Raw genomic sequence first — 21,861 nt, forward strand, 5'->3', positions numbered from 1 at the left:
AGAAAAAGGTGACCTTATGGTTCCTACGTGCAGGGTTCCCACCTGAAGCCGCTCTGGAACTCCTTCGAGACTGTTGGAGAAACAATTCATGTGACGAACTCATGAAGCTCATCCATAGAAGGTCAACAGTGTGCAAGGCAGTAATCAAATCAAAAGAGGGCGTTTTAGAAGAATCTAAAATATAAAAGAGGTTTTGAGTTATTTCACACTTTTTTGTTCACGACATAATTCCAGACGTGTTCATTCATAGGTAGGATGCTTTCAGTGAGAATCTACAATTTAAATAGTCATGAAAATGTGCGTATGTCTAGATAGATGGGTGTATACTTGGATATAGATTATTTTGTGCATGCATTTTTGTCAAATATAGATTTATTTACAAGGGGTTATATGTTTGTGTGTGTGCATAGACAGTATATAAAGAGAGATTTGTATATCTTTGATATGTTTTGACATGAACAAATTATTATTTAAAAAAGAATTTTGATCTTCATTATTGTAGACAATACTGTGGTATTTCAACATTTCTTTACCATTGTGTATTTTTTTTTATCAAATTAATGGTTTGAGAGCTTATGTGATTTAAACATAGATATTATATATGAACTGTAAGAGTGCCAATGGAATTAAAAACATGTAAACAGCAGTTAAAAAAAAAAAAAAGAAAAAACAAAGTCGTACGACAGTAATTTTACTTGTAATTTGAACAGTAGTTAAATTCTTCAGCTCTCCTTCCACATGCAGGTAAAATACTGCTTTGGTGAGTAAAGCACATCCCTTCAGTGCTTGTGCAGAATGCAGAAATGGATAAATCTGCCATTTCTTTCACTATTCCACATTATTTCCCCTGTTTCCTGCCGTCACTCAGCGTTTTAAGGTGGAGTTCTGTTTCCTCTCTGCACTGAAAGCTCCTGCTCTCATCCGCTGCATGTTAAGAGGCCTTTTTAAAACAACGGGACTGTTGTGCTGGCTGTGGGGTCACGTCAGGAGCGCCACCAACATGGGCTCAGCACATTCCTCACATTCTCCCACTCTGTCATGCTGCAGTCAGCTGATTGGGCTTCTAGCTTTTACCTTCATGGAAACCTCGCGGCGACACATCGGCCACTGTGTCCACAATGCACAGAGAGCACTTTTCACAGCTTGAGCCAAGCTATATTTACACCATTCACTGTAAAGCAGGCGCATGATCCAGTTCTTTGTTTAGATCCTGTGGTTCCTCTGTGCATCTCGGTGAAAAATGTAAAGTTTGTCACAAACATTGTGACCGATCCTGCCTTCGTTTGGACTCTGTGTTCTAGTTCTTGGAGAAACTTTTTGTGTTGAAATGGTGATGAAATGCGGGAGAATCCAGTGATAAATGTGCCTGAGGTTACACACAGTCTGAGGTCTAAAGCCTTCCAAAGAGCAGTGGGGAACTTTAATGGGTAGGGGGGGGCTTTGTCTTTCCTTTGTCATCGTTGCTCACACTCTTACTCTCTTGTGAGTAATTCCTCCTGCACTGGGAGTCTGCTCTGCATGCTTCTTGCCTGGTAACATTTGACTCCTCCTCCTAAACATAGACTCTACGCCAGCACAACTTCAGCAAAGCAGCCCGCTCCCTGCATCTGCTCCCCATCAGTGTGGTATGTGCTAGAGAGCCTTTGATCCCCCCCCACCCCAACCCAACTGTGTGTGTGTAGGTGTGTGTGTGTATGTATGTATGTGTGTGTGTGTGTGTGTGTGTATAGAAGGGTGAGTCAGACAGATGTAGAAAAGACTGCTTCTACACACAGACAATGGCCAGTGGATGAAAGCAGAGCGGAAGGAGACAGTGACACAAAAGAGCAGTAAACATTCATTATAGGCGAGCCTGCAGCCCTGTAGTTATAGGCCTAATGCAGCTTGATCCTTGTGCACAACTGCTGAAGAAGCTGAGTTCACTCATCTGTGCTATTAATGGACAAGTATGTGCAGCTATGAACGGACCCAACAAATGCCAAGTACTTGACTTGTGTCGCTTGCAAATGAAAAGTAAATAGGAGTCTTATCTTATTGCACTTGCAGCCTTAAGCTGTGGAGACAAATATGTCCATGGACCCCGGTGACCCCGAATACCTTTTGTTTTTGTGTCAAGTGTTATTGCGCTTTGAAACCGAACACCAGTTCAAACAGGGGGCCATAATTGCAGAAGCAACGGGGCCACCGAAGGGGCCCGAAGCCACACAGGTTCTTGTGAAAACAAGGCAGGAGCAGTAAAGTGTTGATGAGACTGCCAGACAAAAAAGAAGTGGCACATTCATCGGAAAGGCATGAGAACAACTGGACGATACTGTGGGAAGGTGGAAGGGGTGACATTGAAGGCTGAGACATACTTGACATCTGCGTGTAAAGGCACAGACACAAAGTCAGTGAGTCAGTCTCGGAAGAAGCAATTAAACAAATGACTGGTGTTATTATTAGACTGCTCTGATTTGCACAGCTAAGTGACTGCAGCATCGTTTCAGACGGGCCACACTGTGCTGTGGTGTTTAACATGCTGACCATACGGCGAGAACTACCCAGTTGAAATCTGTTATTGAGCACTACCTTGTCTTAATGTAGGTTTTCTTCCACCAAACACTCCAAAAAAAATGTGTTGAATGGTAACTAGTGACACCAAATTGCCTGTAGGTGTGAATGTGAGTGTGTGTGTCTGTGTCTGTGTGTGTTTGTTTGTCAGTAAGCTGTTCAAGATGTACCCTGCCTTCACTGGGATGAGCTGCCATGCCCTGCAGTCCTATGCAACATAATATGCAGATTATTTTGTGCATATAAAGTTTTGAAAACCGGAATACGGACAGGAATAGCAACAAAAAAAAAGCCCAGTCATGCAAATAGGTAGTGATGTCATAAGGTTGTGTAATCAATCACATGCACTAACCAGCTGCAATAAAGTGATAATGAAATAATAAATATTTTTGGGACACCAACACAATCAGCGAATCTGGTTTCACAATCTCTCTCTGCCAGGATACACTCACCAGAGGGATTATTTATTTTCAACACAACTTTATATGTTAAGATTACTGAAATCTCCCATCATCCAGAAAACATTTTTAATCTTTTTTCCATGTGAGTGCTTAAAGTATAAACCCTTATTCTGGTCAAAATTAAATGAAAATGTAAACTTTGCAAACATATCAGAAAAGTCTGATCCCTTTAAGAATTCCCAGATTGTACTCTTTGTTTACATAACAGAAGGTGCGATCCACTGTCATTAAACGGTGGTACGTTACTTTTTCTAATTGTTTCATTAAATTTTGAATTAATGTCATCACTAATTAATTATACAGTGTCTTTTTTAACCCATGTTAAATGACTTTAGATAACTTTGTATGAGAAAAACGTGTGAGAAAGAGAGAATTAAAAGCAGAGTTTGTGACCGGCCCCCCCTGTAGAAAGTGCAGAAGTGGTGAATGGTACGCTCCGGCCCTGCTGCTCGCTGTTTTCGTATCTGCGTTAGAGCGGACTCAACCGCCAACTAAGTTACGATCTGCGATGTCACGCTGAGGAAGTTTCTCGCCACTTCATTTACAGGAAGCTGGATCCGCGCCTCGACACGTCCGGGCGCCTGTCGGGGTGGAACAGCCTGAAATGAGAGCCCGCCGCGGCTTCTGACGGGAATTCCGCTTGTTTTTCCGAGCCGTTAAGCTAACGTCGCCTCATGTTTTCGTCGAGCCAGGAGGAGCACTGCGCCCCGTCCAAAGACCCGGTGAAGTACGGGGAGCTGGTGGTGCTCGGGTAAGAACCGGGTTCACACACATACACACACACACACACACACACACATTCACGGTGATGGTGGTGGTGGGGGGGGGGGACACCGGGGAGCAGTTTTGGTGAACTTGTCACAGAACGTGAACGTCTCGAGAGGACGTCGGAGGACGTTAACGTGCACTCGGATCAGGAGCTCACGTTACTCCACACATTTGGACACGTGCGCGTCTAGAAATATGTACGTTAGAGTCAGCCGACTCGGTACACCAAGTACCGGCCATATTTAAAGAAATGTCACAGTTTAACGAGACGAAAGTCAACTTGGCAACTCCTCACCGGGACGCTTCTTCCTCCCTAAACTCGGATTCACGGGGTTTTCAGGAAGTCGATGTTCCCTTCCCCCAGACCCTAGGATTCTTCCCCTTTTCGCAGTCCTCTCTTTATTTCCAGTAACACTCCTGTATAAGTGTTACTGGAAGTGTTGCTCCCTTTACTCCCATGTTACTCGATGTCCTCTAAAGGACTGGGTGTGATAGGATATCCCCGGGCTCTTCAGCTCCTCTACTGGCTCCCTGAGGCTTCACAAAGTTGCCTGCATAGAATCACGTATATTATCAACACATTATTGTCTCAAGTGCCTAACAGACTAATCGTAAAAAGGTTGGAAAGAAAACAAAAGGACTAAACATTGCTTTTAACGACTATCAAAGGTGAAAATACAAGCAATGTGGTTAAAGGTGGAAAAAAGCAAAAATGTCTAAAGTTTTAAGACCTCATTTACACGGCAACGTTTCGAAAACGACATCCGTGTACACAGAAATGCTTAGTGAGTGGGTACCATTGGTTGTTTTTTTATAATGAGAATAATACTCTAAACATTGATTGCAAATAAACAGACATTCACATTGACAGATGATGAAGTCGGGTTATTACTACGGCGACTGTCAACTACTAAACTACCAAGTCCCAGGAGAATATGGACTGGGGGGTCATGACAGTCTGGAGGCAACCATTGTCCTTGTTGTCCATCTACAGAGCATGTGCAGAAGAGTTATTTACTATGGCCGTGGCGTGCATAGGCAGTGGTGGCCTTTTCGCCATCGACACGGAGATGGAGCCTGAGCTTTCTCTAAAAGTTGTGTTTTCAGTGGCTCAAGCACCATTGTTATTAAAACATAAAAGTTTTTTAGGGGAGGAGGAAGAGAAGAGAGGGTCCCTTTTTTGTTCATGTTGTCATTTTGTTTTTTGTTTTAATGAGTGGGAGAGAAAAAAAAGCACAAGTGTTTAAAATTCAAAACAGCTAAAATTATAACTCTGGAACTTAGCTTAGCAGAACTATTTATAATGTGACAAGCTGTGTCATCCTCTGTTAAACAGGCCAAGATATATTTTAGTTATTGTAAAGTAGCAAAAAGGGTTCTTTTGGTCATAAAGGTAGCAGCCCCCTGACATCAGGTTATCAACAACAAACCCATCCCACAGGACGGCCTTCCTTACAAAGTGTAAAACTTAGAAATGAGACACTTTAAGTGCAAATGTTTTTCAGTGAAAATGATAAACTAGTTATTGCACGTCTGTACTACGGGTGCAGTCAATAGTTTTTAAGTTGAGCAACAACAACAGTGGAGGTTTGAGTGTTTGTGCTGCTCGCTCTCAGAGCAGCACTTCTCCAACGATGTATATTTACTTACATTTATGACGCCATCATCTGTATATGTATTCAACAAAGTTGGCCAATCAGATTTCATACAGCACATATCTTTAATTCGCAAGATTGCATTGTTTTGTCAGAAGGCTGTTCTTGACTCCAGCCATGTTATGAAAGTTACCGAATGACTTCGCTTCAGATTTGAAGAGGAAAATCTTGAGTTTCCACTGGTTTAATATCCTAATGATATTACAATAAATATAAACGCATGTGTAGACGACCTTCATGTTTCTGTGCTTTAAAACTTCAAATAACAGTGCTCCTTCTCTTGCCCCAATTCATACCAGCTGTGACCAGTGTTTTTTCTTCTCATTCATTTGTTTTTATAGTTTTCGCCCTAATTGAAAGCAACACGTGCTGTATGTGTTTTCTGAGCTTGTATATTAGTGTAATTCTTCAAATGAGGGGCGTTTAACACGGTTTATTTAAGCAAACATTGTTAAACTGCATCCAATGAAGGAAAGATTGAGTGTAACAGATCCAAAGGCAGTGTGACTTTCTATAAAGACATATTCAACTCTTCTTTGAAAAAGCCTGTGGCAGCTTTCCTTCTTTAGGTTTGATTTTAAACAGACCAACAAGTCCAACAAACTACTGTGTAAACATGAGGGAAAATTCGTTTTTGAGTTTTGTGTGTTTTGTATGAGTTTTATTATCAGCGTTTTGACAGCTGACAGCTCTTCCTGCTTAGATTTTAAAAACACACATTCATTTTCAGTCTTTCCGTCGAGTGTTAACTGCTATGACGGGATTCCATTTTATAATCTGAGAGGAGATATGTAGACCAGAACCAAGTTATATGAACATCCCGCTACGTATTTGTAATTTTATAGTGTGCTGACCATTTGATCCTGAGGCTGTTTGTGGATACAGAGACCAAACAGGATCTGTTTGTCAAAATAAGTTCTCCATATGCATACAGGGGGGCGTAAAAGATGACATTGCAAACTTTCATACAACCCCGTGATACGGTCCATAAATATATAATGACTGGATGAATTAGTCAGTGTTCTATAAATGCACGGAAAGATTAATTGTTAGGTTGAGCTCACTTCTCTTCTCTTCTGGAGGCTTGGGGGCAGAAGCTCCGTTTAGACGGCCATATTTTCAAGTGAAAACGAAAAACTTTTTGTTGCGTTTTGAGAATCAGTTTACACGACTACGGTGTTCGGAGCCACTGGAAAAGCAACTTTTCCACAACGTTGCCACTGCGCGTGCGTACCACAATTGTTGTAAAATAGTTTTTTCTGCACATGCTCAGTAGATAGACGATAACGACAACGTTTCCTCCAGAGTGTCATGACTCCCAGTCCATATTCTCCTGGTAGTTTAATAGTTGACAGTCACCGTAGTAACAATCCAACTGGGTCGTCTGTCCGTACAAATGTCCGTGCGCTCACGTTAACATTTATAGCATATTGTTCTCAGCATGCGTGTGTGTGTGTGTGGTTTCATTACAAAAACAAACATTGTTTTCAGTGTTTCTGCCATTCCTGTATAAATGGATATTGCTTTCAAAATGTTGCTGTGTAAATGTGAAACTTTTGTAAAACGAATCGCAAAACCAATTCGTTTTCACATCAAACATTGCCGTGGAAAGATTACGACCAGAACGTTACTTACTCTTTGTTCCTGTATTGTCGTTTTACCATCTTGCAACTGGTGGGGCAATTTTCTTTATCAGCTTTTGATGTTCTACATGACTTTAATAGCGTCTCTGTTACTCTGTAAAGGTTCCATGTGTTGTGCTTTGGCCTTGAAAGGATTCAGTGTTGGCAAATGACCTGATTTTCTTATTTTCTTCCATAAATGGTATTCAAATCATTGCTAATATGCTAATAAATGTTGTCAGCGTTACTGTATAGCACAAACGGTTAAAATTGAATAAACAACCGGGTCCTGTTTAGCAAACTTTGTTTATGTTGTTTATACAGCACTTAAGAGTCTACAAGAGTTGTTGTGCTTTAAGATTTGTGCAGTCTTTGTAGCAATAAAGTAATGTACTGTCTTTAGAGACTTTTTTTTTCTATATTATGTTATGAAAAGTTCAAGCAGGGCAGCTCGAAATGCTGCTTCCCAGCCGCCTCGGAAAATGGATTTCCGTGGAGTTTTCAGAGGGGAAGTAGTGAAGAAAGTCCTGTCCCCTTTTTAGGTAACCTGAGGGTAAAGTCAGGCCAGTGGCTGTGCTTCACAAGAGCATAAACACTGTTCTCAGGACGTTTTTACACGTAGAGGTTATCTGGGACTTGATCATATAGCTGTTCTTGTGAATGAAATGTGTTTTCTCAGAATTAGTTTGCACAACAGCAGCTTTACTGGACTCATCGTTCCAGTTGACTTGCGTGAAATGTTGTGAACTCCGAAGCTGTGTTCTTTAAAGGAAATGAAATCATTGTGAGTTGACTTTTTTATCATTTCTTAATGTTTTCTTCAGACCCAAACATGATAAAAGAAAGAAAAAATAAATATTATTATGGCAAAAACATCAGTATTTGGGTCTTCTGCTTTACCAAAGCATCTCCTATTCCTAGTTAACGGAGCTCATTTTTGTTAGAAACTGCTTGAACACTAACATTTCTTTTCAACATACACCTGAAGAGTCTTTTGTTTAGAAATAACTTGTGTTGTTGGATAGTAGTACTCTAATGTGGAGGCGGCCTTTAAGCCATTTAAAAGATTATTTTTAAACCAGAAATGGTGAAACGTGTGAGTTTGGTCAGTTTTTGCAAGAGATTTACCATTGCGTAATGGGAAATCTTCATACTTGAAGTGTAGTAATCTGAGGATTAAAAAACTGAATGTACACATATGTCAGACTATCCTATGAGGCCCCGGAACGCCACAACGTTTTCAAGTGAAGGGTTAAATATTCCAAAGTCCGAGATGACTGCGAGGCTGTATTATTCTGTTAAAGCTCAACAAAGACAACAATGGAATTAGCATTCATGTTTCATCTCGTCTGACTAAAAACAGACCCGTTTTTGTTTTGTTGTTGATGCCAAGACGTGTTGAAACGACCACTGTGTTTTTCTTGAGGACTTGTTGAAGGGAAGCCGCAGCCACTTATCGTGACATCCATGTGTGTATTGAACTGTCATTGGTAGCAGCTGCCACAGACGATGGAAAACACCTGCTGCATCATTAAGGATCGGACTTTGGCCCCCCTGGCATTAACGCGTTCACTCCACAGTTATGTTTTCACTTCGCGGGTTTCATTCACACACCTTGAGTCTGAAGTGTCTGAACCGATCTGCCTGTATAGATTCACATGACGAGAGTACAGCGTGGTTTTCCTCCCTGCCCTCCGCCCATACACTCTCGGTCGCACTGCTTATTGTAGGGGACAAAAAATGCTGACTGCTTATTACCCGAGGCTGAGCATGTGGCGTGTTTGAAGCCTGTACTTTTGTTCCCCGCGCCGACATAAAGACACATATGTGAATCAGAAGTGACGGGTGTATAATCACTGCCATGACATCACATCCCATTGATAACGCTGATGGTAGACAAGATAGCTGACAGCATGGAACAAAGCCTGTTTGAGCAGCAGTTCCCTCAGTGGTTTGTTGCCATGACCGTGGTGGCTCTTATTACTTGCATGGCTGCTTCTCCCATCTCTGCCGGGGCGGATTGGCTTGGTGCTGGTCAGTGAGAGGAGGAGGAGGGGGGGGTATCCTGGAAATGAAAGGATGGATTGATCAGGGCTCAGCCTTTGCCTCTCCTCAGCTTCCTCTGTCCTTTGTGGTGGATAGACTGGGCCTATTGATCCAACCTTCCACATTTCAGCTTAAATACATTCAGTAGAAGATGTGTACAAATCAGGTTCTTTGGTACGGACTGCCACGCGTTGCTGAGATGTGATAACACATTTTTGAATTCCCGTTCATCCTAGAAGAACAGCAGTTCTGTTGTTTCTTTTCGCCAAATGAAAAGACAAGTATAGAGTTCGTATGTATAGCTGACTTAGGCTTTGTTTTCACAACTTTTCTCCCCTGACTTGGTGGGTATATAGTTGACAATCCCTGTAATAACTATTGAATGTCTGTGCTCGTGTGTGTGGTTTCATTACAAAAACAAACAGCACAGCACCCACTAGTGGTCCAACATGAAACCTACATCGTTTTCAGCGTTTTGGCAATTTGTGTGTTAACGGACATCAAAATGTTGCCGTGTAAATGCAATGTCTTTACACTTGAAACGTTGAGTAACTCCTGATGTTACCATGGGAGTTTTACTCTATTGCGAATATTCTGCATCATTTTCATCTCTGACAATTACATTTAATTATTTTGTGTGCTTGGTTTATAATGTAAATTGGACTCTAACATAACATTAAGAATGCTGTTTGAATTACAATTCAAATTATTGTTTAAATGTTTGATCCACATTTTTGGAGCCAGTAAGTTTATTTGGACTATTCCTGCTTTAAATCTACACCCATTTACAAACAACATAGGTAAACTGCAACTCTTTTATATTTTTTATTAAAATTGTTGATCTTTTATTCATCTAAATTGAATCAGATCCCTGTGGAATCCAAGAGGAGCTGCATACAATCTTTAAATATGTTTCAACGACGGTACATTTAGCATGCGATTGCGTACATTTTAAGTCTCGTACTGTTGTGCTTTAGTCCAAATGTTGATGATTTAGTCTCCCGTTACCAATGCTTGCTGTAGGTAGCTCGGGTAGAGTGCTTTCCAGGGCCATCTGACCTGTGTGCCATCCTCTGTGACCCTCTGAGAGCAGACTCGCCTCCCTGTCATGCTAATGAGTGTTACAGCTCCTCAGCACGTCTCCTCCTTATCCTGTGAACACTAGCCTTTCATGTTAGCATACGAGGTGGGAGGTGCTCTTGGCTCCTTACCGCAACCCTGGAGGATAGGTGATACGCCAGCCTTCTAATCCCCGCTCCTAAGTGTTGGAAGGTAAATCCGCTGTCTGTCTGGCACAGGTCAAAAGGGAAAGCCATCACAATTAGTTGGAGCGCAGCTTTAAAGAGCCTGTCCCTGCTAATGTGACGGCGGCAGTTCCCGAATGACAGAACATTGTTTCTCTATGTAATGATGAATAATTCAAAGCGTGTGAGGCTTTTCTTACTGGGCGAGAGTTATATTCTGCCGTCAGGATCCGGCACAGAGGAAAGTCTGAGCTGCAGATCATCTGATTGTGTTTCTATACGAGACATTTAGGAACAGGTAAGCAGCTGTTGGGCCTCAGCTGAGCACACATGTCAATAATCTAGAGGAACCAGCTGGTCTTTATTTAGTAGAAAGGTTTCTAGGCTAATGAAACTGGAGTATGCATTACGCTCAGTGGTAAATGAGTTTGAAAGGTCTTTTTCTTCAGAGTTTGAACCACATTCTCACTTGGGTCAAATAGTTTTTGGTAATTTTAAAACTCTGCACCTGGTGAACTGCTCCACTTAAGTTTTCGGGTTGAAGCTTATGTTCGCTTTGTTTCCATAGCACAACGAAATAGAGACCTACATATAGAAAAGTCATATTTTACATTTTCTATCATTGATTTGTCCCCTTGACTCCTAGATTTCCCTGCTGCTGCAGCACTTACCTATTTCCACAATGTTTTCAAGTGAAAACGAAAAACTTTAGTTGCATTTCAGGGGTCCGCTTACAGAATGGGGCTCCGAGCCACAAAAAAAAAAAAAAAACACTTTTTGAAAACGAATGCACAGGTGGAACTTTTTCCGACTCTGTCATCGTGTAAATGGCCGAAAACTTCTGGAAATGCTGCTACCATGCATGAGCACCACGGCTACAGTAAATAGTTCTTCTGCACATGAGTGAGTAGACAGACAATAACAACAATGTTTTCTTCATGACTCCCAGTCCATGTTCTCCTGGGACTTGGTTTTTTAATAGTTGACAGTCACTGTAAAAACAATCCAACTTGGTCGTCCATCCACTGGAATGTCCGCGTACTCGCCATTGTTGATGTTTATAGCGTGTTCTCTGTGCTGATGTGTGGTGGTGTTACAAAAACAACCAACCACACGCACTCGTGGCCCAACATGAAAACTACATTGTTTTCAGCGTTACGGTCATTGCCGTGTAAATGGACATTGTTTTCAAAATGCTGCCGTGTAAACGCAAGACTTTTCTAAAACAAAACCACAAAAACGATGGGTTTTCACTTAAAACGTTGTGTAAACGGGACCCAACACATGTACAAATAGTTGTTGGTTACCGCAATCCTCCAGGTCCTCTCCTGCTCTCTGTGGGTGGTTGGTCCTCCAGGCCAGCTCTGAGCACTGTCCTGACCGGGACCATGTGTTTCCGTGCCCGGCCGGCCAGGCAGAGACGAGGGACAGGTGGACCAGCTTGGGAGGGAGCTATCAGAGAGCAGAAGGGGACTCTGTTGCTTTTTGTGTCGAAACAAAGAGGAGAAATGTCAGATTATGCGGTGGTTGGTCGACTCAGTTTCCTGGAATGCATCGGTATGCAAGCAAAAGGCCTCGCACGTAAATATCGCCCTTGTAGGAAGAGTGTTTTTTCTGCATGCACTGGTTGCTCGTGAGCATGTGACAGAAGGTCTGTGTGTTGGATGGGAGTCGAGCATGGGGCGTCCCAGCTGTATGAACCAGCTGGTGGGGAGAGAGAAGACCAGTCCCCCCGGAAGGAGCCTCTTCATTCGCAGGCCTGAGCGAGGCGCCTCACAGCAGACTGAAGGGCAAAACTCAAATCTGGTATTAAGTGATTTGGAAACAAAGTGCCAATCGCTCTTGGATGCGGTTCAGTTTGAAATCGAGATCCCACAGCTTTCCGAGTCCCCGTATAAACTTTCTGTGATGAGACAAAGTGTTTGAGTCATGTGAGTCAGTTCTCCTCCCAGACAGCGTGTTCCCAAAGCGGCAAAACCTGACGTGCATCTTAAAATGTGCTCCTGCCTGGGACACGGAGCAAAAGAACAGCTGCAGTTTACACAGCGCTCGCTCTCCCAAACCTCCAGCCCCAAAGTGCATTATGTAATGAGAGACATTATTCAAGGTAACGCTTGGATTACTAATAGGGTGTTTTAGATTGCCAGTGATGTAATGCGTGGCAAAGCTCCTTTTCATCAAAACGCATTGAATTTTTGCAATTCTCCATGTTTGCTTCTGATATGATTACAAGAATTTTGCAGGTAAATCTCATTAGACACATCTTTTCTCAGCGACAAAAACTGCTTTGCTTTCTCACACTGAACAACATTAACTGTGAATTTACTGTCCTCTTTCTCCCCCGTCTGTCGCAGGTACAATGGCTCCCTGCCCAACGGAGATCGCGGTAGACGGAAAAGCAGATTTGCTCTATACAGGAGGACCAAAGCCAACGGTGTTAAGCCGAGCACTGTGCACATCCTCAACACACCGCAGGCCAGCAAGGTACGAGACAAAGGAGGAATTAGTGGCTTAATGAACCGCCCCGATCTGATCCCATCTCATATTTGTGATTGACAGGATGAGCAGCCTTTGTTTTGTGTTGACGGCAGATCGTGTTTCACTTACGACCGTACCATGCAGGATTACTTTTGCAACAACACATCATCAGTAGGGTAAAACTAACCTGTCACAATCCAACGCTTGGTGAATTCTGATTCACAATGATAGGAAGAGCCCACATCAAAGAATCAAAAAGCAACGTCGCTTTGAACGCTTGGCCGCCACCTGCCAGTTCTCCCTGTGGTGACTTTTCTGACACCTCCTGCTTAGAATCCAAAAAGTCAGGAAGATCACGAGGCCTTGCTTTCACGGTCTGTATTCATACTGAAAATCAAGATCAAGCGAACTTTTGCCCTGCCATTCAGGTTTTATGACAGAGGCTCAAAAATCAAGTCTTCTGGAAGTGAGAGTGAATAAAGATGGACAATACAAAAAGCAAAAAGCCCCCAACTTCAACCCATTTACCCGCCCCCGCAGGGCGTACAGCCGATTTGAACTGACTCTGGTCTGCGTATGGCAAATCTAAAAAGAATAAAAACTGAAGAAACAAAGTGACTATTTTCAGAGTGGTAGAATGGCCTTTTGTGGTTTCAGTAGCTCGAGCTACGTTCAGTAAAATACTTTGCATTATTGTTGGCAGACCTCAGTGTTGACATTTCCAGCACAATACCTCTTGTTACTGGACGGGCTCACGGCTCCTCTCCACACTGGAGGGCCGGCCGGAAAAGGCCATATCCAGTCCGACATGTTTGTCTTCCTGCATTCCTGCCTCTGGTTCCCAAGCAGAACTGCTCAACAGGACAGAAGAAGTGCTTACCTCTGCAGCTCTCTGAGGCCGGCTTTTCAGACATTTGTTGTGAGTTTAGCTCACTGGTTCAGGTTACTATCACCTTGTGGAACCTGACTCCTGATATCTGCTCAGAGGCCATTTCCTTTTTCTGTTGGCCTGCAGAGGTTTTGGAGATAAGTTCCAGAATACAATCCGACTGTTGGTTTGCTCAAAGGAAGAGGAAAAAAAAAAAAAGGTTTTATGACGTGGCAGTTCAGCCCTGCACAATGAAGCAGGGAGTGCCATTTCAACAATTAGTCACAGGCTGTTTCAGCAGCAACTGCTGTGACCTTCTTCCCCTTCCTCCTCTGCTTCTCTCTGTTACCAGGCCTCAGATTAGGAGGGTAAACTGCGGGTGAAGTTGTTGCACTAAGCCAACCCTTTACTCCCAGAGCTACAAATAGTTTTATGTGAATCATGTAACCTCAAATAATGAGCAGAATCAGACGAAACTTCTTTCTTTGTTGTGGCGCAGGGTATCTGTGATTGAAAATGTAGATATTTTCATAAAGCCAAACAATTGCTATGGAAAATGACTACAATCTCAACATAAAGCTAATTTTAATGAAAGCTTCTGGTGCAAAATACAGTGAAATATCCAAAATAAAACATCTATAGCTGTTGCGTTCTGCATGTTTTTACAAACTCACCCTAACAGCATGGCTTGGAGGCTAGTTTGATAGCAACCAGATAGCTATATTTCATGATAGCATCAGCAATATCATTGTTGTGTTGTGTTCACTGCACTTGTATTAGTTTTATTTCGTGGGAATTTTTACCATTTACTTGGCAGTTTGGCCGGATTGGAGCCTCTTGCAGGCTGATTTTGGCTCAGGGGCTTTAGGTTTGACATGCCTGTCTGAAAGAGAAAAAAAAATAGGTGAAAAGTTCCTGGTATATTTTCCAGAGTCCAAGTTTTTCAACTTGACCCAGCCTGTTTAAGCCTTGCACTTCAAATGTGCACCAGAAGATGGTGTATTGAGTCAATAAAGCAGCTGGAGGATTCGTAACACGGGGATGTTGGTGGTAGACACCACTATACAGTGTGTACTGTCGACTTATACACAATTTAAACACCAGATTGAATCTAGACTAATCTGCCAACCTCAGAAAAAAAATCAAGTGAAGGACAGACTGGTGCTGAACTGACTCAGCAACGCCACCCAGTGTACAACAAAAGCAACAATGTTGGCTTGCGTGGAGCCATCTGCTTTCTCGATTGTCACATAACCAATAAAATGACAGTCTCACTGATGAGGCTGTGACTTGCTGGTTAATGCAAATAGATTTCTCTGCTTCATCCTCATGGTTATTTTTAGTTTAGTTTTTTTTTTAAACTTCTAGATGAAGAATACTGCATACGGTACCATTTCAGCATTAAGCAGGGTGCTGATCTTAATTTAAAAAGACAAAGACATGAAACCTCTTAATCGCTGGAGGAGTTAAATGAAATAACTTTTTTTTTTTTTTTTCCTTCCTCCATCTAACCCTGCTGCTGCTCCCACACTGAACCGAGGAAGCTGTGTGTCTGCGAGGCAAGGCTCACGTGTCTGTGCACACTCTGGTGTTCATGACAGATAACGAGGCGCTCCCATGATCCCACCGGCAGCCTCCTATTCAAAACATGTTCACTTTGACTCCTTCAACTCGGGCGCGCAGGGGCAGGATTCTCCCCGCTGGTGTTTATGAAAATCTATCTTTGTGTTTCGAGCGTGCGCGGACTCGGTTGAGCCGCCGAACAGGTGGAGCGCCATTTGTTTGTAGCCGTGTGGCGGAGACAAGACTGCATGTGATGATGACATTTGTCCCCCGTCTGCCTGTGATGTTACAGCAGAGCGCGGCAGCACCGATGACCCACTTTCCGTCTCCCTCTCTCCCCGGCGCACGTGACAAAGAGGAGGGGGATGTTTTGGAAATGGAATTTGCAGATTAGAGCGGGACGATGGCGGCATGTGGTGAAGTGTTGATGAGAGCCGGGCTCGGGTTTTAAACCCACCCTTCCTCCCCGCGCAGAGCGGGCCAGTTCAGCTGGTAGGCAAGCGTGTGCTAACTGAGGCCAGCAGGCAGTTTATGGTCACTGTCATGTGAGTGTGACTTTACACGCGCCTCACTGTGCCTCAGTCAGGAATTCCTGCCACAGATATTTGCTTTTTGATGTTGGAATAAAAAAAATAAAAAAAAACAGATAAAAGATCCGTAGAAAATACAGCTTTAGGCAATGTTCTGAATGTTTTGTTATAAATGAAGGCAAATACATGTTTTCTGCCATTCAGCATATGAAACGTGGCTGAAACTTTATGTATGAGTCATCAGGGTGTTTTAATGGCGGGGCCGGCTTTGCTGCAGTCTGTAATTTCGCCTCCCACAGATGCAATCACTGCACAAGGTATCTTCCTGTTTGTGAACCTGTGTCACTCTCAGATCCGGCGGTAAAGCCACAAAAGCAATCATCAATGGTTTTCGCCTCACTTCACTGCAGCGGTGCTGCTGTTGAGTGTGTGTTCTTCAACCAGTGTTTTGGTGTGTGTGTGTGTGTGTGTGTGTGTGTGTGTGTGTGTGTGTGTGTGTGTGTGTGTGTGTGTGTGTGTGTGTGTGTGTGTGTGTGTGTGTGTGTGTGTGTGTGTGTGTGTGTGTGTGTGTGTGTGTGTGTGTGTGTGTGTGTGTGTGTGTGTGTGTGTGTGTGTGTGTGTGTGTGTGTGTGTGTGTGTGTGTGTGTGTGTGTGTGTGTGTGTGTGTGTGTGTGTAAAAAGTTTGTTGTATTCCAGGCGGTGAACTGCAAAGGCCAACACAGCATCTCCTACACACTGTCCAGGAACCAGACGGTGGTGGTGGAGTACAGCCATGACAAAGACACAGACATGTTCCAGGTAAAAGGCAGCAGAGCTCATCTCGGCGTGTTAAATATTCTGGTACTGTGTTCCAGCTCAGGAGTCGGCAGCCTTTTTAGTTATGAGACTTAATTAGCTTTCCTCACACCGAATAAAATTCATCTGGATGTTCATGTAGTCCACTAGAGGGCGTACAAACAGGGACGCTAATAACTGTTTTAACAGGTGAAGCATATTTTCAGCTATTGATTCAGAAATCTTTGGTGTCCGGTTCTTTCGGTGATGTGTGGAAACACCAGAGCGACTCAGAATGTATTTACAGTACGAGGCTTCAAATGAAAACGTATCGCATTTAGGTTTTCGTGCCAAACAATGTTTTGCGTTAACATGGAAACGGGCGAAACGGCGAAAACGATGTAGTTAGCATGTAGGGCCACGAGTGGCTGTCATTGGTTGTAAATGAGAACAATATGCTATAAACAGTAACAATGGGAGTACACGGACACAGAAGAACTATTTTCTTGCGCTGTAGAGGCGTTTCAGAAAAGTTGTGTTTTCCTCTGTTCTGTATTTAGAATTTTTCTGTATTGATGGAAAGTTTTTATTGTTCCCTTAAATTTTCGGGTGCAGAGAATTCTCCTTCCGACATGTCATGTGACAATAATACTTACAGGCCGACGGAGGAGCTGGAGCTCCTTTGACACATAAATCTTTTGTACCGTCTGCGGCCTTTTCAAGTGGAAAAGGAAAACCTTGGTTGCATTTTGGGTTTGAGTTTATACGACGACGGCGCTCGGAGCCACTGAAGTTTTTTTTTTTGAAACTTCTCCTCAGATGGAACTTTTAGAAAACATGGAAATGAGGAAAACTTTGCTACTGCACATTACGGCTGTAGTAAACGGTTCTTTTGCACATGTGCGAGTCGATGGACAATGACAACAATACCACCGTTTCTGCTGTGAAACGTCTCTGAAACGAAAAAGCAAAAATGATACGTTGTCGTTTAGTAAGGGGTCTTAATTTCAGCATAGTGTTCATCCGTTTTATTTTTTAAAATCTTCCCCTTGAAAGTGACTTAATTTGCACAATCTGTTGAGAGGTTGTTGAAACTTGTCTAAATTTTGAGCCATTGAGCTCTAATTTATCACAACAGCCAATCTTAGATTGAACCAAACTGTCCACGTGTGAAGCTGCATGCAGCTCATACACTAAATTTAACCTGTTTACCCTCTGGTGTGTCTGCAAAGTGCTCTCAGCATTTCATCGTGTGTGTTTTTAAACAAAACTGGAAACACCACCACAGCAGAGAACGGAAACCACTAAAATAGTAGGACTTTAGGACAATTTGGGTTTAGAAAAAAAAAGGGGGGGGGGGACTGAAAGAGGAAATGCTTATTTTCCCCTGTTTGTTCAGCTTGAGCACTGTTTTCAGTGTTGTTTCGCCGTTTGTCCGCTTAAAAACAAACGTCTGCATGTATCAAAGGTGGATGAAGTGGACTGGATTGTGTTGCGGCCGGCGTTTGTTCCCACCAGGTTTTTGGTTTAGTGCACAGACGGGCTCAAACTGGCCAAAGCTCCAGTTCCAGGACGCAGAGCAGTTCAGAGTTCAGAGAGCGTTAAACCACACGCTCAAACCGGTCCCACCTTTAGTTGTAGTTAATCAACTGAGGACAAAAGCATGGCCGACGCGCGTGCAAACACGAGCATTCGAATGAGGCTCTGCGTGTGTCACTGCTTGTGTTCACAATGAACGATGACATAGGGAGCTGAATGCCTGCAGCAGGGGGCGGAGCTTGAAGGGGAGGCGCTCGAGGGGCCGCCGTCACCCGGTCTTGGGTCTGCTGGATCTCTTGGGGTCTTTATGTTTTTATAGCTTGTTTACGCTTACAGTCAATTAAGTTACAGAATGTTCATTTGGCATCGTCTCCAAATGCATCGTGGGTAAAACTCCAGAATAGAAGACAAGATGTTCAGAACTGAGAACAAAGGAGAGCGTGTCTCATAATGAACCTGTTGTAGCAGCAGCTCTCTGGACCGGTTTATCTGCTTCTTTTCAGGTTAACGATTAGTTTTAAGGTTTTATTGATCACTTTTAAAGCCTTCTAGTTTTTGGCCCCATGTTACGCAGTGGAAATGCCCGATCCTCGAGTGAGACCTTCTTGGTTTCTCCCAAGAGGTGGACTGCACTCTCATGACATGTTTAACCATGTTTAACTGAAGATAATACAGCTTGTAAAGTTGTGGGTCTAGTTTTCATATACTACGTTTCAGAAATATAATTCAGGCCCACTTGAAACGTGTCTGCTTAGTCAGGCAATATAACGTGTTATCACTATAATCCAATTGTTTTTAGTTGTTTTAAATGACTTTGTGTGCTAAATAGCTGTAGTAGAACTTTCTCCTTCTGTCATTTAGCACCTTCTGGTACAAACACTCCATATTCATGAAGCCGGACACGATTACTTGAACTATGTGTTATTTAACTGTCAGATGTGAGATCAAGTTTTTACACGTAAATGAGACTTTAAGTGAGCGGAGGATCGAGAAGAACGTCTCTTCATCAAAGCCGGTCTGTCTCCACGTGGGGACAGTGGAGTGTCTGTTAGTGACTGTATTGTTTACTGTTCTGCAGATTGGCCGTTCCACTGAGAGTCCCATTGACTTTGTGGTCACCGACACAATAGCTGGGGGCCAGGAGGGTGAAGAGACTCCCATCACCCAGAGCACCATCTCCCGCTTCGCCTGCCGAGTCGTCTGTGAACGCAACCCGCCCTTCACCGCTCGCATCTACGCAGCCGGCTTCGACTCCTCCAAAAACATCTTCCTCGGGGTAATTACACGTTGGGCAACCATGGAGGTTGTACAGTATCTCTGTTTTCGCAAATGTAAGATTATATGCTTGGTCGTTTCGTCCTCTCAGATCCCGAAATCGTAACCAGATAACAAAGTTCAGTTTATTTCAGTCGGTGTTGCGTAAAAAGCGGAATGCCACAGAACACGAATCGGCTTGCGTCATATTTGATGAGCCGTCTCGCCTCCAGGAAAAAGCTGCGAAGTGGAAAAACCCGGATGGTCACATGGACGGCCTGACGACAAATGGCGTGCTGGTGATGCACCCCAAGGGCGGCTTCACGGAGGAGTCCAAGCCGGGCGTGTGGCGGGAGATCTCGGTGTGCGGCGACGTCTACACGCTGAGGGAGACCCGGTCGGCACAGACCCCGGGCAAGCTGGTCAGTGGCGTGTGAATGACTCCCTGCAGAGGCTCCGCGACGCTCTGAAGCCTTTCTGACGCCGTGTGTCTGCTCTCGCCCCCGTCACAGGTGGAGAACGAGAGTAACATCCTGCAGGACGGCTCCCTGGTGGATCTCTGCGGCGCCACGCTGCTGTGGCGCACCGCAGAAGGCCTTTTTCACACTCCCACGCAGAAGCACCTGGAGGCGCTGAGGCAGGAGATCAACGCGGCGCGGCCCCAGTGCCCCGTCGGCCTCAACACGCTGGCCTTTCCCAGCATGCAGCGCAGCCGCGCCCTCTCCTCTCTGGAGGACAAGCAGCCCTGGGTGTACTTGGCGTGCGGCCACGTGCACGGCTACCACAACTGGGGCCACCGCTCGGAGCAGGAGCCCAACACGCAGCGGGAGTGTCCCATGTGCAGGGTGGTGGGGCCCTACGTGCCCCTGTGGCTGGGCTGCGAGCCCGCCTTCTACGTGGACACCGGCGCGCCCACGCACGCCTTCGTACCATGCGGACACGTGTGCTCGGAGAAGTCGGTCAAGTACTGGGCGGAGATCCCGCTGCCCCACGGCACCCACGCCTTCCACGCCGCCTGTCCGTTCTGTGCCACGCAGCTCGGCCTCGCTCAGGGCTGCGCCAAGCTCATCTTCCAGGGTCCCGTGGACTGAGCTGCTCCGCTCCGCTCCGCCGCGCAGATTCAACAGGGATGCCAACATGCTGTGAAACTGTTCAGATTATTTTGTGCTTTCTTTTGTTCTTGTCGACCAGCTGCGGAAAGGAGGAAGTCTGTTCGCCTTGTGGTCAGATACTGTGGATTCTGCACAACAGAGAGCCATTACACATTGTTTTCAAGGCCTTTCCAGGCCATGTGGACGTCCACTGTGACATTCAGAGGTGTGGAGCGCTCTACTCTTCCGGCTCCTCCAGAATGAAATACTGTTTCGGCTCTCCTGCCAACTGACCGCTTTAAATGAAGCTCCGAACTGCAGCGCCCGCTGGCTTCCCATCAGACGGCCGTAAAACTGAGGCTGTTGTAGGAATGAGCCGACTCAGACTGAACCAAATAACGGAGAGCAGGTGTGGAGAGCGGGGGAGGGGATACAGCTGAGACAAAGTTTTTACAGAGCCAGACAGCTGGACTGTTGGCTGAGCGACGAGCCGGGAGAGACTGGGTTTAATGGCTAACTGGTTAAACGCTCCCTGTCGGCCAGTCCGCCCCCGGTGGCATCCAAATCACGTAGCTTTCTTGAGGTCGCTTCCATTTGAACAAACTTTGAGGGGGTAGGAGGAGGTGGGGGGCTTTTTCTTTTTTCTTTTTCTTTGTGTACAGAGATGTAATCCAGTGCCTCAAATCCCATTCATGGGTGTATTTTTCATAGAAGAGAAAAGATATTTTGTTGAAGGCATACAGAGAGATAGTTTTGCATCCAGACGACGTCAGGACACGACAACCCACAAGAGGTATTTTACTACACTGAGGCCCTTGTACTGTTTTGTAATGCAAATGTTAATATATTTTTCTCCTGCATATATAATGACGTACGTGTGAGAGAGAGAATGTACTTGTGTTTGTGAGTGTGTGTGTGTGTGTGTGTGTGTGTGTGGGTTGGACTGTGTGGGTGCCCTCAGGCTCTTTAAATCGACCCGCATCATCCCCCCCCCCTTCATGGTCCCGCCCACCCCGAAACGCTACCAGAGAGAACACAAGACATGAAACAAGGTGGGAGGGTTTGATGACGGACCGAGCGGCTCCGGTTCAACTCCTCACAGGTACAGGTGGCCAGCGAGACCCCCCCCCCCCCCAAAAAAAACAAACAAACACACACACACACACACACACGTACTGTATTCAATCTGCACTGTTGCTAGCTTTATCCCTCGCTGGGTGTGAGCCAATGATTTGTACGCTGTCAAACCTGGGCACAGTCTCAGCAGCATCCAGAGATTATACCAAATATAAGGAGGAGCCGTTTTCTCTCCACATGTGAGATGTGAACGGTCTCTCTCGCTCTCCTTTCTCTCTTTCTCTTTCTCTTGCTCTCTCACTCGCTCTCTCTCCGATCCAAAGTGTTTCTGTAAACAATCC

The 21,861-nt window shown here is 44.5% G+C and overlaps 1 protein-coding gene across 2 annotated transcripts; it reads left to right on the plus strand.

Moving 5' to 3' along the window:
• The first annotated feature begins 3,455 nt into the window (after positions 1-3,455).
• peli2 (pellino E3 ubiquitin protein ligase family member 2) lies at positions 3,456-21,578 on the plus strand. Of its 2 annotated transcripts, none has more exons than XM_080480557.1 (6): positions 3,456-3,762; positions 12,701-12,830; positions 16,467-16,583; positions 19,177-19,374; positions 19,586-19,774; positions 19,865-21,578. In XM_080480557.1, exons 1-6 carry the CDS (start codon positions 3,686-3,688, stop codon positions 20,441-20,443), a joined length of 1,290 nt encoding a protein of 429 aa, XP_080336683.1. In that variant the 5' UTR covers positions 3,456-3,685; the 3' UTR covers positions 20,444-21,578. The 2 variants fall into 2 exon arrangements, with proteins under 2 accessions (XP_080336683.1, XP_080336684.1); XM_080480558.1 differs by having other exon boundaries at positions 3,483-3,762; positions 16,482-16,583.
• Positions 21,579-21,861: the final 283 nt, after the last annotated feature.

Source organism: Lipophrys pholis, assembly GCF_963383615.2.
Source record: "Lipophrys pholis genome assembly, chromosome: 14".
NCBI classification, from domain to species: domain Eukaryota; kingdom Metazoa; phylum Chordata; class Actinopteri; order Blenniiformes; family Blenniidae; genus Lipophrys; species Lipophrys pholis.